The following is a 17568-nucleotide window of genomic DNA, read 5'->3' as shown; positions in this document are numbered from 1 at the left end:
AGGCCTTTTTGCATTAACTTAGTCACTATTTTCTGAACTTCTCTTTAGCTATACAATTTGATTGTTTGATTGCATTCTATGTTTGTAAAGTATTTTGCTTAATCTTGTTGTTTAAAGACAATTTTAATTTTTATTATCTTTACTTCAGAATTATAATGTTACACAACATCTCATATTTAGTTTGAGGGTTGGCATGCTGATGTAGCCCAATCCTTCTAATATGAGCCAAGGAAACTACTGTAGAACCCTTTTACATTGTAGACTGCATGGTGGTTAACATAACTGCAGGTCAATGTTGGACCTAGCCCCTTCTGCATGGGTACCCCCCAACGTTTTGCCTTTTTCCTGAATTCGTTTTTGTTGGCTTTAGGACTCTGAGCACTTTACCACTGCTAATCCAGTGCTAAAGTGCATGTGCTCTCTAGTTAAAACACAGTTTGATTGGTATATACCAGATTGGCGTATTTAATTTACTTATAAGTCAGTGAAGTGCATCAAATGTGCCCAGGGCCTGTAAATTAAATACTACTGCAGCCTGTCTCCAATACATACCTGGGTGGGATAACAGCTGGGCATGTGCATTCCATCTAGACAGCCATACACAATGGAAGATTGGGTGTGACTTGATGGGCCACTAACTGGCTTAATGAGTGTGGGAGGTGGAGCTAAGCATAGCTTGACACTTACACCTTAATGGACTGTGCCCTGTTCACACACAATAGGCCTAACAACCTTGAATTTTCACTCCAGCCATGCTGGAGCCAAGGCAGGGGAGAAGAGGAAATCACTGCACTGTAAAGTCACTGTCTAGACATGTCCCCCACCTTCCAGACCAAAGTACAAATACCGGACTTCAAAAACCACCACTTCAGTACACTTCTGGACCTGTGGACAATCTACCAGGAAGACGGACCGCTGGTCTGCTACAAGGACTGCCAGTCTGCTCAGCTGCTACTCTGTTAGACTCCTGCTTTGCTGAGCTGATTGCTGCCCTCCTGCTTGGGGTAGAAATGGACTTGCAACCCTCTATCTTGAATTCAGGACCCCAGAGTGACTCAAAAGGTTAGTCTGCTGGCCTCCTGATCTGAGCCTCACGGACATAACAGGCTCCCACAGCTTCTGGGCTCATCTTCAACAAGCTCCTGACCCCTAAGAGGTGCCTCTTAAGGTTGTGGACCCTTGGAAATGATTTTGTGGCTCCTGAAATCAAGCTTTTGGGCTCGTCGCGACAGCGAACTGGCCTGCTCACACAAACTGTGCTGCTCGCCTGAAGAATCAATGCGAGCACATCAAGTATTGCCATTTGTGACTGAGAGGTCCCAGCCTGCCTGCGATGCCTGCCCGACTCCTCACATCCACAGGCCTCCGCAAGCAATGCTCTCCTTGCTCCTGGCTAACCTCCTCCCTACGAATGGGACTCTTGGCTCAGTTCTTAAGAAGGCAAAACTTCAACAGGACTTGTCTGGGAGTGTATCTGACCCTTGCTCCATCGCGGTCAGCCTGAACATTTGGAATTGACCCTGTCTAGCGCGACCAGAGAGCCCCAGTTGGCGATTTATGCTTTTAGGCACTATAAATGTAATCTTTAAAAATTCATACCTCCACTTTTAATTAGTGGATTTTTGTCATTTTGGTTTTGTTTTCTTCATTAAATTAAGATCTGTTTTTTATAAACTGGTGTGATATACTTTTGTGAGGCGTTTTCACAGTTTGAAGTGTTGCACAAATACTTAACACAATGCCTCTTACGTTAATTTAAGCCTGACTGCTCTATGCCATTACCAAGCAGGTAACAAAAGTCATTAAGCAAGGTTAAAGCCTTTCTAAACAGAAAAGACTGTGTGCAGGCCAGTTTTAAAAATACTTTGCCTTTTTACTGTGTGTTGTTTTCCTATCTAAACTATATAAAGAAACTGAGAAAAGATACAGCTGGAGAGTATACTGATATACAGTATGAGGGAACGCATTCCGGCAAACATCAGAATTTAAAAACCAAATAGGGTGTGGTAGCACCTCACAAGAATCTCTCACAATTGCCTGCACATGTGAACCAAGAAGAATCTGTTTCTTTGAGGAAAACACTGGATCACAAAACATGTTTTAATCACCAGATTTTTATTCTGGAAAAATCTAATAACTTTCAAAAAATGTTATCATTCCCAATCTGGATAACATGTACAGTCATTATCATTCACCAACGTTTCAACAGGTGCGAAAATGTTTGCATTTTGATGTACAGTACTGCAAGGAACACACAGCTTGCATCACTCAATTACACAGCAGATATACTCCCTGAAATATACTTTAAAAATCTTCAAATCAATTCTTAATACTACAAACATACTAGAGCAAGGTTCTTAAAAATGTGACTACAAGACCATGCACTTTTTTTTATTTTTTTTAAAGGAAAATTATTTCTGGAAAAAGGTTTCATATAAACGTTGTCTTTCTTCATACTATGTGACCATATATATAGCAATAAGTGGAAATCAAACCTTTTAGGGAAATATGTTTAGTTATTGCCTTCATTGTATGTCACTGGTATATTCAAGTTTATCATAACATGTGAAATACAAACGTGTAATTAAAAACATATCATACATCTTGAAAGCTTTGTGTAATGCAATAAATTAGTTATCTTGAATAGAGATAGTCAAGTGGCATGCCGGATAGGTTGCTACAGTATGAATCGGCTCTCCAAAACAAACGCTTAAGTTTTTCTTGTTTGACCAGCCTTGTGCAATCATAAGAGTCATTTAATTGTATGAGAACCAGGTCTTTATGATGCAATGACCATGTGAATTTAGTGGGAAGAGAAACCTCAAGAATTTGCCTTTTTTCCCCAAGAAATATCAACCTTGTGAAAAGGCGCTTGGAGTATCCATCAAAGACAATATTTCGACAATCATTACTATTATGGTCAGAAATCCGTGTGTATGGAGATCAAAACACAAGGCGGCCAATAGTGCTGAATCCTCCTCCACCTCCACCCCCTCCTGAAGGTCCACAGCTTCCTGGTGGGTCACTGTCATCAAATCCATTGGGACGAAAAGAGCATGATGCAGAAGCAGCTTGCAGTGCACGTGTCCGTGCATTCAACTCTTGTTCCTGGGATACAAACATATTTAAGTTACTTCTGTAGTCAGTCAAAATGGTGTGAAAGCTGTTTTGTTACTCCTTAGAAATTTTGAAATGCATTTATTTTGTTTTATACTGCACTACCAAAGAGATCAAAATTCTACAATTAATTGAAACATCACTTGCGCTCAGTCCAAATTCTCTCAGTTTCTCTCTTCACAATCAACTCATTAGAGAAGGATAAGTTACTTACTAGTAACACTGTTCTTACATGGGTATCCTAATGTTCTACTAGTATATTACAGCTGTCTGCTGTATGGTCCTGGACAACCTTTAAATACAGTCTCAACATTTGTAGTCCCTTGCTGCTAAGAGTGTGCACACGTAATCGTCTTATGATGGATAAAGGCATCCCAATTTCTTTCACTTTTGTGCCACCTCAAATAACTTTAGGGGATGAGGGATATAGAGCAGCCTAGCACTTCCTTAACTATACCAGAGTCAAAAATGAATTTTGGAAAGATTGAGCAAAGTATCCAGTGTTATAAGGAACATTTCTTTATCATAGGATCATCATTAGATTCACTTACTTCCTTCATGTAATAGGAAATACTGTAATCACTGAGGTGGGTATTAAAGAGGCCATCCAATGAAGAGGAAAAATATATTTTTACTCAGCCCCACACACCAAGTATCACAAATAGGCATGCTATAACATTCTTTTGTTTGATGAAATCTGCAATAGTTTTGAAATATTGGGACATCATTGAATGGATGGCCCCTTTCAAAGAAAAGAAAAGTGCATCAACAGAATTGAGGATGCCAGACGTATTGGGAGTGTGTGGATATCAAGAGCCAAACAACTGTGCTTGATAAAGGTATGGAATAATCTGCAAGTAGCTTCTTTGTAGACGTGTCTTTTCAACACCCACAAGGGTCGAAGATCACAGCAAGCAACAATACCTTCTTGAATTCCATCATCCTGTCAAGAAAGCAACAATTTGCTAGCTTTGTCAGACAGGTCAAACAGAAAACAAACAGAGGAAAATAAACAGAACAGCAAACTTGAAAACAAAGACAGGGAGAAAGCAGAGAGAAACCTAGCCAAAACGTTCTTTGCCAAACTGAACTCTGCATTAAGTAGACATCCTACAGCAATCCATGCTGGCTGCACCACATTTTCTCACAGTCCACGGCAGAACCACAAAGATGGAGGAGCTGGTATTCTCCTCATTCCGTAACAACTCCCTTCACCACTCCACCATCCTCTTTTGAAGACTAAGATCCTGATTATTTACTGTGCTCCAAGAACTTTAGGTTTGTTCTCTGTGGACGATGCCAATATTCGTGAATTCATAGTAACCACACATCTCTCCTCATCAACAAGGAAGACTTTAACTGGGACCACAGAAATCAACTTTAGTACACCCTAGTTACGTAGCTCCTCCATGCTTGATAAATGGCCTCCTTGATGGAAAGAAAACTCTCCTGACTCCCTGCACTCCTAGACCACTAGAATCACCAAGAACCTCACATCCTTACAACAGAATACATCATATGCAAAATTCAACGAAGAACTTTAAACATGCGTTCAACTCGTACTATCCTCTGGTGATGTACTCCTCAAAGCCTCCACATAGCAACCAGGTATTACACTGCACATTAATTCCACCAAAACTATGATGCCTGTACTTTTTCAGAGATGGCACAGGAAAAAGCCCACAGAAAATCGTCATGTGAACAAAAGAAGCACTGGAAAACCTATCTACAGACATGATGATACTAAACCGATCTACTTACAAATACACATCACCTGGCTTTGACCACACCCCTAACTGCACAATTAATCTTTTTATTCTGATTCAGACAATTAACCCTCGATCTTCTCTCTCTGGAACAGAATGTGCATGCTCTCTCTCTTGAAAAGTAACCATAATCAGACAAAACTTTGTACACTAACCTCCTCTTCGCCTTCCACTTAAAACCTTAGGATCCTCCCCTATGCTTTATGACTTTGCCTGTACATCTGTACAAAACTTAATCCAGTATTCAAATCTGTTAACATTTCTTGAGCCACATCTGGCCCGTTAAGTCCTCAAACCATTAATCCTCTGTCCTAAACTTCAATACACTAATCTGATCTCCTTATTCAATCACACAATCTTATCTGGTGGTACTGTGGGTGTTATATTGTACTAAAAAAGAAATCTGAAAACCTGCTCAGTCCCTTACAAACAGGCTTCTGAGTGTGTTCCACCCTACTGATCTGTCCCTCACACCAGCAGTTACCATCATCCACTCTGCTCAACCCAAACACCTCTCATCCTTTCTCAGGAGCCTCTAATACCTGCGTGGTGATGGGGAACAGTTTCTGAAGCAATTGCTCATATCACTGTTGAACGTTAGTGTTTCAATTGACTATCTAGGACATCTGACAGTCTTGGATACAGTGTCAGGCCCAGCATCAACTGAATGGTGTGGAAACACGCAATCTTCTATTCCTTAAGCAGGAGTAGCATTCATGGATTTTACCACGGTAAATAACACTGAAGCTCTATGTAGGCACAATACAAACAGGATGCAATGATACAGTTAGAATCTGCCTTGAATTTCAAGTATATTTTATGAGCTTGAGTGATGGGATTACAGCCATATATGTTTTTGGATCTAGGACACATAGTAGGCATACGAGATCAAAGCTAAAATCCTTAATCTATTATATTTTCGGAGAAGGCTTAGACTTGCTGTTCTTTTCCTTTTGTGACCGCTGAAAAAAAGCTTAATTGCGCCATAATTGTTTCCTAAAATTTTGGAGATTAGGCTGAGCTCTAAGATGGTCGGACAATGCATTCCACCACTTGGATGTGGAGTAGGAAAAAGTTATTCTTCCCCAGTGTGTTTTATTGACTCTAGGAATGACCACCTTCCTCGTAGTGCTAGACCGTTACGGATGGGAGAGAACCATTTAAAAATATCTCGAAGAAAGAGGGGGCCTACCTGATGCAGGACTTGTGAGCCCAGAGTAAAGCCTTGAACTTGATTTGCGCCCTAAACAAAGCCTGTGCAATTCCCTAGTACCTTAAGTGCCTGCGTTTCATTTAGGAGGTGATTCTCAGAGTCAACATATAAGGCACTGCAGTAGTCTAGTTCAGAGATTATTAAGGCTATGCTGACGGATTTCCTCAGGTCAATCAAAATTAAGGGAAGATTTGTTTTAGTATTCTTACGGAGAAAAAACAAGAGGATGTTACCTTTTTAGTTTGGTCCATGAAAGTTAGTTTGTTATCAAAGATGACCCGTAAGGTCCTTGCTTTCTGAAGAGGTTCCTGAAAAACCACGACTAATGCTCATGTACACACCTAATGCCGCTGGGCCAGCCATGTCATATGGCTTGTCTAATTCTTTGATGTGGCTTTAATAATAAGGATACTCGATGATCCATTCTGGGATGCAAATACATTTTGCAGGTACTAAAGCAAAGGACACCTTCCTACATGACTGAGAAAAACATGGAGAGTGACGACACTTCAAAAGAAATCTACATTCCGATGGATTTCCTAAATACCGTCATGTAGATCGTATTAAAGCTAACTTAATTTAAAAACTGTTCCTACCATGAAGTATAAGAACAAAGCGTGTCTTTTCAGAACAAAGATACTTTAACCTGATATTATGCATCAGTCTTGTGAGTGAAAAGTGGACCCGGAAAAATTGGTCAAGAATAAACTGAAAATGCTTAGAACGCAGACAGTTCCGTAATTTTGGCTGGTGCAGCACTGAATTAAACACTGAAGAGGTTGCTTATGCTGAACACAAGCAGCTCATCAGCAGCCAGAATAAAGATGGATGCCCAGGTGATAGAAATAGGTTTCAACAAGGCCAAGAATTTTTTGAGCATCCATGGCTCTCCATACACATGAAACACAATAGCATTTCCCGTAAACACAAACCAGAAGAGTCAGAATCTTCCACCTTTTGATCTTGGAAGCAAGCGTCCACTAAAATAATTACAAAAAAAAACACATCCTGTCACACTACTGCCATTGCAAGGGCCAAAACTGCCTTCAAACTAGTAAAAAATAAGAACTACTTGACAGTTTAGAGAAGTGTGGGCTTCCTGCATTATGCTTTATGATGAAATATGGAGTCAATGTACTGGTGATAGAGATCATCTTCTAACATCTTGGATCTCGTAACGAGAAGCTTTGGCATAAAATCCATACATTTTATTTAAAACATTACCAGTGGCCAAAGGGATATTTGCAGAAGATAAAAATAAGTTTCAGGTCACTAAAATGTTAACACCCTCCTATCTAGAGGAATTTCCTTGACATAGTCAAGATCTACTTACCACCGTCCACAACGGGAAAAGATCACACACTGGAATATTGTTCAGAGACAAGGAAACATTTAAATTGTTTTGAAACCCATGTTGCTCTAGAGAAGGTTTTTTTGTAATTTTATTGGGTGTCTATTGTTATGCTGGTTGTTGAACCTGGTCCTATCTGCAGGGTCACCCCAAACGTTTTGCCTTTACTCCCTTCCTTTGTTTTCTTGGCTTTAAGGACTCTGTGCACTGTACCAATGCTGACCAATGCTAAAATGCTTGTGCCCTTCTCCTTCAAACATGGCAAAATTGGCCAACAGCTAACTGGCACATTTAACTTACTTCTAAATTCCTAGCAAATGGTACTACATGTACAAAGGACGTGTAAATTAAGCTCTCCTACTGGGCAGGAGCAACAATTGAACTATTCATTAAGGTAGCCTTGTAAAGCATGTCTCATACCTGCTGCTGCAGCCTGTACTTCAGTTTTGAATTGCCATTTGGACTTGGCATTAAGGTTGCCTTGTAAAGCATGTCTCATGCCTGCCACTGCAGCCTTTACTGCAGTTTTCAATTGCCATTTGGACCGGGAAAAATAAACCTTTTGTGAGGCCCAAACATTCCTTTTTAACACATATAAGTCACCCCTAATGTAGACCCAAAAGGCTCACAGGGCATGGGGAATTGTATTTAAAATGTAGGGCATGTGCATTTATGTTTCACTTATCCTGACAGTAAAAAACTCCTAAAGTCACTTTTCAATGTATTAAGGCCTATCTCTCCTATTGACTAGCACTGGGTTACCTTATTACAATTAATAAGTGATAAATTTGGATTGTGATAGAGATACGCTGTTTAGGCTCAAATAACGAATTAAAAATTCTCTTTGAGATAAGCCGAACTTTAAGTAGCAATTCTAGAAATTACACTTCTAGAAAGTTGACATTTTCTTGTCCCAACCATTAGCGTCTTCTGCCAGTGTGCTGGGTCACATGTCTGTGAAGGTCTCTGCTGTTGGGTTTGTGCAGTGCTTCTAGACAGTATCACAAAGGGAGCTTAAATGTGGATACTATGGGCCATCCCTGCAGGATGGCTGGAGAGGAGCTGTACTCAGTCTCACATACACTTCAAAGGAGTTTGTGTCCTGTATAGACAAAGGAATCTGACACCAGGCCGGTCCGCCTTTTGTCACCCCCAAATAATCTGGAGTCTTGACAAGGGAAGGCCTTTACAGAACCAGATGTGGGGGTAGGGCAGGAAATCCCCCCCCCCCCCCCCACACACACACACAAAGGCTGGCAACCAGGTATAAATATTGAACCTCCTGAGCTACTCATCTTAACACTCCAGGACCTCTGGACGTTACAGAAGAAGGACTGCCGTGCTGTCAGAGACTGTCCTGCTAACTGAAGACTGCCTTGCTGTCTGGTCAGCGTTACCTTCATCCCAGGCTAAACCAGAGTGATTGCAAGGGTTAGTTGGCTAACCTCCTGTGTGAGCCTCAGGGACACAACGGGTTCCAGAGGCCTCCCTGAAACTGCTCAGCTGACTTGCGACTGGACCAGCCTCAGCCCTGCTGGCCTCTGTTAAAGTGAGTCTTTGATCCCAAGAGGTGTCTACCGAGGCCCTGGATTGTACTCCTCTACTAGAGCAGGTGAAAACCCTCAAGTTTGGGTAGATTCACACCCAGAGTCTGCTGCCTGCAGGGTCTGCCAACACAAAGCTCTGGTGAGACCTGCTGCTTGCGTTACAGCGACAGCCAGCAGCGAAAGACAACGTGAGATCTGCACTTCGCGCTACTGCATTGACCGGCAATGCAAAGCTGCAACAAACATCCGCGACGACCGACCAGCTGTGTGTGCTACAGCGACAACAGCCTGCGACGCCCGGCCTGCTCTTTGTGCTCCACTGACGAACATCTGCAATGCACTCCCAGCTCCTCGCAGGCTCCTCTACCATGAACAAAGGTTTCTGCGCCAGACTCAAAGTAACTCTTCAGCAGGACTAACCTAGTCTCTGGAGCAGACTAGCACTCCATCACGTCAGCCAGAACTTGTGATGCTTCGTCATCTAGCGTGATCAGAAGACCACAAAGGTGCTTTGTGCTTTAAGCAGCAATTTTTTTCCCTAAAGCTTTGAAATTCCTTATCTCTGGTTCTACAGATTGTATTTTTGTAGCTCTGGTAACATCTTACGATTTACCCTATTTATCTAAATTGGGTTGAGATTTCTCTTAGATTGGTCTTTTTACGTATTACTGTTTGTGTGGTGCATAAATACTTTACACATTGCCTCCAAGTTAAGCCTGACTGCTTTTGTGCCAAGCTATCAGACAGTTTAGCATAGGTTAATTTAGTGACTTTTGTGGTTCCCCCTGTCAAGGATTGTCGTTTCCTGATGGGACTTCTACCTCTTCCAACTAATACTCCAATCTCTTATACTGGTGCAAAACTAAATTTAAAAAACTTAAGTGGGTCAAACCCCAATGTTTTCGGTATAAGGCTTACAAAATAAACAAAACGTGGTAAGGTGTCCTGTGCAAGCCCACAGCAGGCTGCAATAAAATGATTATACTGCTACAGAACAGCTGTAGACAAATTATGTAATGTAGACTCAAATATTTACATATGCCCTATCCATCTGCCCCATCTGTAGTGCATACTAACATAATGCTGCAGTCAGGGCAAATGGAATTATACAGCAGGAAAGCGCTGCATTATGTGACAGAGTAGATTATGAACCGAGAAAAGGCAAATAATGCGACATAAAGCGGCACATTTTGAAATAGTATTACTTCATTATTTCGTCATTTTTAATCTTGGTAACACTTTATGGGCCTTGGTTGCACCTCATTAGTACCAGTTTAACATCTAAATATAGCAATAAGCAACATAAAGTGATCAGTAAAGCTTTGCAAAGGGCATTCCACTGCGCTGCAACGTGTGTTGCTGTATTTTAGTAACTTTTGAGCCGTCTGAGCTATATTTCTTTTTTCAGATCTGCAGATCATGCAGCTGATGACTAATTATGTGGCAAATGCGGCCAATATATAATTATATGAAAATTGCAGTGGCTGCATAAATCGCAGAATTCCAGTGACCCTGGCAGTATAGTAGTAGAAAGTGATAACCAAGTAAGCGGTTTGCTAAAGTCACAGGACTAAGGAAAGAGAGGTACAGATATGATTCTCCTAAGCTCTCCCCCTCAGCCCTACTTTTGACTTACTTGATTTTTTGACTGTGCTAATACGTTTTTCTGCTCCTTATGCATTCCAGCAGTTGTGTGCCTTCTCTTTGTGAAAAACTTGCAGCTTGGATGTAGTATCCCGAAATCCCTTCTGATAAGAACTTTTAATTCAATAGGCTGAGGAATCTTCCCTTTTTTACTATCTATGGAGTAAGAAAGTCTTCTTTTGCTCAATCCACCATCAGGATTTGCTCTCTGCGTCTGCAAACCGGAATTATTAATGTCGGTCACCGGCCCCACCCTTGATGGGGAGAATGTTGTTATGGCTTAATCCAGAAGCTTTTATCTATATAGATAGGATACCTTTCCCAATTGCAGCGAGGCTACGGGCTATAAATGTTGCCTTCTCATCGTATTCTATTCATTCCAGAGCCCAAGCACCTTATTTTAGTTCTATCATACCGGATTCTCCACATCTTCCAATTTACAGTTAGGAGCCTTGTTCTCTTTGATCACTTCTAGTATGTTTCTGCACTGGTTCAAATTGAGGCCTCTTGAACTAAGTGTTTTTGAACTATATCCACTCTAGTTTCAACATTGCCAGTTAGCCCTCTAGAGGAGTGAACCAGGCACTTAGCACATCAATTCTAGAAGGTCCTTTTAAATGTTACTTTTGTAGGACTGATAGTATAGACTCATTTGAAGGCAGCCCTGGGTCCAGCTCCCTGATCCTCAATGACTGCACTTCTAGGTTTTTGATTTGGATTTGCATGTGGGAGGATAAAAAACAGTTTGGCCGCTTCTCTTTTCCCTCACTCAAGTAATGCTGTTATCAACCCTGTTGCTCTAAATCCTGTTACATATCATTTTAATAGCTCTGAAGTCTGACAGCTATTAGAACGTATGACCTCTCTTTCAGGTTTCACTAGCATAGCTGACCGACTCTAAAATTGTCAGGTCTTAGATTAGAGTCCTTCATCACGGTCTAGTGTAGTTCAGACTTGATCATCTTGCAGTATGCACACTGAGATTCTAGAGGCATGGGATCGAAGGAGAGCCCAAGAAGAACAGACTTTCAAAATCCGTACCAGAGGCTATCCCCTCAATTGTTAGCAGTGCACTTGTTCAACCTTGGCCATGTAATGTGAAACTCCAGAGGGGCAGACTGTGCCAGTCACAGTCTGCTGAGGGGCACTTCGTCAGATGGATCAGAGCTCAGTCACTCACATTTGGCTCCATAACCTATTAGTAGACTCACCATCTGCAGCCATCTTTCCATGCTCAAAAAGGCAATCAGATGACACTCGGACATATGAGAGCCCGCTACTTTTTCAACTGCAAAGGTTACCTCCGCCAAATCCTCATCCTGTACTCCCTTTAATTTTCAGTAAAGGTGTATTCATCATATTTGATATGCATTTTTGTTTTATTACTTTAGCAACAAGAAAAAGCAGCAATGATCTCATGCTGCGCTGAGCTACATAGGAATCATCATATCAAACTGCCATATCATAATTTTGATCTCCGTCCAACAGCAGCTGATCCCAATAACATGTCCAACATAAATAATAAATAAGACCCCCCCACCCTTGATCGTCTGTTGTTGCTTCTTGCCTTCCCTTTTTCTCCAAATTTGCAGTTTGGAACAGCAGTGCTATAACACAAAGAGTTCATTTGTTCCTGTAATCTGGTGTTTTCTTGCTTCTTGTATTGTCCCTTCTTGCACACAACTTCAACCACTGTACCAAAGGTGTCCAAGTTAACAGCAGAGATTAGTGATGTGCTCCTGCAGTTTCTTAGACCAGCCCATCCACCTACTTCTTCACTCAGGGTTCAACATCTCCTAATCTCTTTGCTACATACTACCCTGCAAAGCAGACACCCCCAAAAGCCCAGCTCTGTCAGTTACACCACTGACACTAACCCACCCAAGAATCTAAGTTTCTGAGGCTGCTATCTCGGTCTCCAGGGAAGGACGCCTACAATCCTAGTTTCTAGAAGCACGGAGACACAATTTGCCCTGAGGAAACTTTGTCTGATTGTCTTGCACCTCTGCTAATCTAAATTAGACCCAAAGTCTCTGAAATAATTTTAAGATTTTCTCCTAGTGAGTTGAACAAGCATTGCTCCTAGGTGGACCCTTTAGATGCTTAAAATAACTTATTTTTGTGGAATCTATGTCTTCAAGTGGGTTGCAATATGCCATAGACCGCCAAAATATCTGGTTATTTTTGTAAGCTGTTTCTTCAAGTGGTTGGCACCTCCACTGCTCCTGGGCGAATTACAAACACTTAAAATATCGGATAGCTTTGTGAAACTGGGCTTTCCTGTAGGTCTCAACACCACCCCTCCTGGGGGGGACCATTTTGCTCTCAATCCCACTGGTTGTTCTATGCTCCATAGCCATTCATGTGGTGGTCTTTGAAGCTGCATAACTTCAGGGTGGTCACACCTCCACTGTTCCTGGATGGAGCAGAGATATTAGAGACTTAGGCCCTCATTCTGACCCTGGCGGTTCTCTACCGCCAGGGCCAACGGGGGCGGGAGCACCGCCGACAGGCCGGCGGTGCTCCCTTGGTCATTCTGACCGCGGCGCTTTGGCCGCGGTCAGAACGGGAAAACCGGCGGTCTCCCGCCGGTTTCCACTGCCCCTTCGAATCCTCCAAGGCGGCGCAGCCAATGGCATGGGCACGGCAGGGGCCCCCGTAAGAGGGCCCCGCAAAGTATTTCAGTGTCTGCGTTGCAGACACTGAAATACGCGACGGGTGCCACTGCACCCGTCGCACCTTCCCACTCCGCCGGCTCGATTACGAGCCGGCATCCTCGTGGGAAGGGAGTTTTTCCCTGGGCTGGCGGGCGGTCTTTTGGAGACCGCCCGCCAGCCCAGGGAAAAACTCATAATACCCTCCGCGGTCTTCTGACCGCGGAGCGGTATAATGGAGGGCGGAATTCTGGCGGGCAGCCTCCGCCGCCCGCCAGAATCAGAATCACCCCCTTAATGTAGATATTTTTGGGAAATCACCATAGTTTCTTGATAACCTGGTGGTTTTGAGAAGCTTCCTCTTCTAGCAGGTTATAACCCTTCAGGTTTGCCCAGATTCAAATTTATTACAATTAGGGGTTAGACATTCCTGTAGACTTTTACTACTTAGGGAGTTCAAACGTAGCTCCCTAAAGAGGTTCATCTTCGACAGTTCATAAACTGCATTCTACAGTGGAGGACTGTCCTCCACTATTCCTGGATGGACTCTATATTCTCCTGACAGAATTGGTGGTATGGGAAGCGACGTTGTTCAAAAGGCATTACATTTTAGACAAAAAATACAATTTTACTCACAATGTTCCTGCATGTGGTCCAGCTTCCTAGAGATGTCATTCCCCAACTTCTTTCCACCATCCTTGATTCATGCCCCATCCTGACCCCTCCACTATGGGCTGTTATCTTCCTTCCTTCCCTACCATCATGACCTCACTAACCACCACTCAGCTAACTATCATCTTAGCAGTCCACCCATCTCGTCTTGTTACCATGCTTTTCCTCACTCCCCTCCACCTACTGTCTCTCCTCGGGTCTGCAAAACTCTTCTCTCCTCGACCCATACTATCCTTCTAACTCATCTAGTCAATGTCTGGCCGTGCTAAATTGTCCTATAGCTGGTTTCCTGATTAACTTAGAAGCAGGATAAAGTAGAAAATCCTACCAACAACCTAACCAACTGACCAGTGACTACTGGACGCCCCATGATGTATTTGGATGCCTATCTGTTAAGACAGTTGGTTAAGGTACATGTTTACGTGTATTGTTAAAAGGAAAAAAGGCAAAAATGTACAGTAATTGTTATACTGGATATCTTCTGTCTGGAGTCCTTTTCCTACTTTACATATTGTTTCTTGTTTCTCCATTGGGTTTCTGCAACTCCTGTATAAAAAATTCTAATTTCTTTATAACAGGTGACTTGTGATGCACCCACTTGCCTATTATAAAGAAATAACATAGCTGTTCAATTGTAGTAACCTCCTAAAGTTGATTTCCGATGTCACAATGCCTGCTGTCTGAGGAACAGGACATCAGTTGCCAGACCATAAGGAAAGCAGCTGTTTAAAAAACAAAACTAAACCTGGCTTTTCTGTCTTCTGCTCTGTTTTTCTGGGCTGTTCAGTAGGAAAGTAGAAACTTTCTACATGTTTCCACACATTCCAAGCCAATGCATCATTTTTTCCTTAAATAAAAGTGATTTCTATTAAGTAGGCCCTAATATCGTTTACCAACACACATCTAACAGCTTTTTTAATATGTTCACTTTTGCACTAGAGATTCTATTTTTATTCTTCATGTTTGAAAACATTCTCTTTCAGTTATATGAAAAAGCTACGCACCAAGGATTTAAGTGGTCTGTGGGAAAGGTGACAGTGTGACCATGTATTATAATGAATAACATACCCCCTGCTGTACATTATAAGGACACTGAAAGAAACCTTGGAGTTCCATAATCTTATAAATGGACTCTGACTTTAGCCTCACTCCTCTATAGAAACATGGAACTCCTCTGTGATTTGCGATGTCCTTATAATGCATAGCAGGGAGTACTTTATACCTTATACCATTTCTCAACTCAACATTACTTTAAAGAGGTATTTAGTTATAATGCAAGAGTAGCAGTTAAGTAACATTACACATTCTTGTCTTTTCATGTAGAATGCGATTATCTGTCTTCTTTTATTTTAGTGTTAATTCAAAGGCAGGAAATATTACTATGCTCTTGCTCATAAACAACCTGTAGCTGGGTGCCCTGATTAAATTACAAACAGGTTAAAGTGGAAAATCCAAGATGATTGTCAATTATTTTTAAACAATTAGCATTTCCTGCATGTTGAGGATTTGGGCGATATTTTCTTAAGCACATTTATGTGCAATCTTTGTAGTTGCAGACCTCTCCTTTGTATGATGAAAAATGAGAAGGGAGATTGGTGAATGCTATTATGTGCTTTTTTCAATTATGTGTTACTTACAGCTCTGACCCAGTATAATGGTAAGCACTTGTTGAAGCAAGCAAAGAGGACAACACTGGAGCGCAAATTAACTTGAAGAGCTCTATCTTGAATGTTTAAGAGCTTAAGCAGTGTACGCTGAACCAGTCAGAGAACCATATGGCTGGCTCTTGGCCAAATTAGCATTCCGTGATCTACTTGCTACTTCTGTTCAAGCAACAAGTAATTATTGGAGTCCGATTCTTTATGTATTTTAGTGTAATGCATTATTTTTGGGTTGTTTAAAAGCGGGTGAGAGAGACACACTCAAACTGCAGGTAAGAGGACAAATCTGATGTTTAGCAAGTGTTGAAGGATCAACAAGGGGTTAGCAGGCAAATATCTACCCACTGGAACTGCACCTGGTGAGAACAGTAGAAGTTGACATGGCCCAGGGAGAATGGGCACAAATGCCAGTCAGAGCATCCTTCTTGGTCAAAGCATAGCAGGTCTTAATACAATATGAGACTGTGCGTTTGGTTACCGATTTACCCTTCTTGGATCCAGAGAAACCAACAAAGAAAGGTCATCCATACTGTCCTGTAATGGGCAGCTGATTTAATTTATACATTTATTAATATACTGAATGCCTGTGGTCCAGTTCATGCTGCTGTTCCTCAACTTTGGAGGGTGAGGAGGAAATTAGGATGTATGAGTGATGGACTGACCCACGTGAAAGGCCAATATAAGTTTTGTAGGAAATTTCGGGAAGGAGTGAAGCAGTGGTTTGTCTGGGTAGAACACTGCGAATAATGGTTCTATCGAAAAAGGCTCTGCAATTCACTGAACTTGCAGATCAAATTTATTGGCTCCAAGAAAACAGTCTCTCAAAATAGGTAGACAAATGAGGCAAAAGTGCATTGGTGCGGATGCAGACGCCATGATGAAACGGCACAGAATTCAAATCCCACTGAGAAACAATGAATGGATGGGGAAAAAGAAAAGCCAATCTTTCAGAAAAGATGCCTTAAGTAGGCAGACAGAGAAGCCAAAAAGCCTTTAACAGTAGTGACTGCCAGGCTCTGGTTGGCAACGGATAGTGTGAAGTGTAGAGCATTATAAACGTAGAATCAGAAAACACCAACCCTTCCGACGTGCACCACTCAACTACTCATGCAGCCTGCATAAAAAATGTCCATAGCGTTTTTTTTTTCAGCAGCCAAGAAGTTGTCTTATACTTCTATAGAAATACAGAAGGGGTCTAGTTGGCACCAATCTATCTTCATGCATGCATCTGCACCATAAGAGATCTGAGGCACAGGACCCGGCTGCCCTGCTGAAAAAGCAGGCCCGTCTTGTGTGGGAGAGGACCACATGGTGCAAGAGAGGAAGAGGAGACAGAATGCAAAGTTACAACAGATTGACATGTCACACTCTCCTCACCCAATCTGTGGTAGCTATACTTAATCCTTCGTCATCTTCTGTAGTTAGAAAAACTGGTAGGCAGAACACCCAGACTTGAAGAATGATGTCTCTTAAGAGGACTACAAGACTGGGATCATCGCAAAGAAAACAAAATGTCCTAAACCTTAAATAGAGATTCTTTTTTTTTGTGTCAGTTCTTTATGATGATGTGGAGGTGGTGATTCACCCTCTGCTGCTGTAATGCGCAGATGCTCTTTGGAAAAAGAATAACTAAAATGTATGATCGCACGTACTGACCTCACTTAAGTCAAGGTGTGGCCTCTGAGTGTGAGGGCCTCTCACAGGTCGGGGTGCTTTTTCTATACTCTGATTCCCTTGGCACCAAGAGGTACTTCAACAGTGAAGAGACAGAAGAAGCCAATGGAAACACTCTTTATGTTACTAGAGAATGTCTCTATTTCGAGCCTCTTAATGGTGAAAGTGTATGTTTGAGGAGTGGCCTCAGGGCCTCAAAGGTGAAATCAGATCTGGCCACAATTGGGGTGGAAAAAGAGGGGACAGCTCTCTTGCCCCTCTGGAGCTGG

The 17568-nt window shown here is 42.0% G+C and overlaps 1 protein-coding gene across 5 annotated transcripts in view; it reads right to left on the bottom strand.

Annotated features, from left to right (window-relative positions):
* Positions 1-2096: 2096 nt before the first annotated feature.
* The window catches only part of USP38 (ubiquitin specific peptidase 38), a 155705-nt gene continuing 140233 nt past the window's right edge, over positions 2097-17568 (bottom strand). For all 5 annotated transcript variants that reach the window (XM_069242586.1, XM_069242585.1, XM_069242587.1 and 2 more), the window contains exon 11: positions 2097-3108. In XM_069242586.1, the coding sequence (XP_069098687.1) occupies positions 2944-3108 (165 nt within the window). In that variant the 3' untranslated portion in view covers positions 2097-2943. The remainder of the gene's footprint in view (positions 3109-17568) is intronic.

This window comes from Pleurodeles waltl, chromosome 1_2 (genome assembly GCF_031143425.1).
Source record: "Pleurodeles waltl isolate 20211129_DDA chromosome 1_2, aPleWal1.hap1.20221129, whole genome shotgun sequence".
NCBI classification, from domain to species: domain Eukaryota; kingdom Metazoa; phylum Chordata; class Amphibia; order Caudata; family Salamandridae; genus Pleurodeles; species Pleurodeles waltl.
The sequence above is the reverse complement of the archived record's forward strand: the minus strand, read 5'-3'. Positions and strand labels throughout refer to the sequence as shown.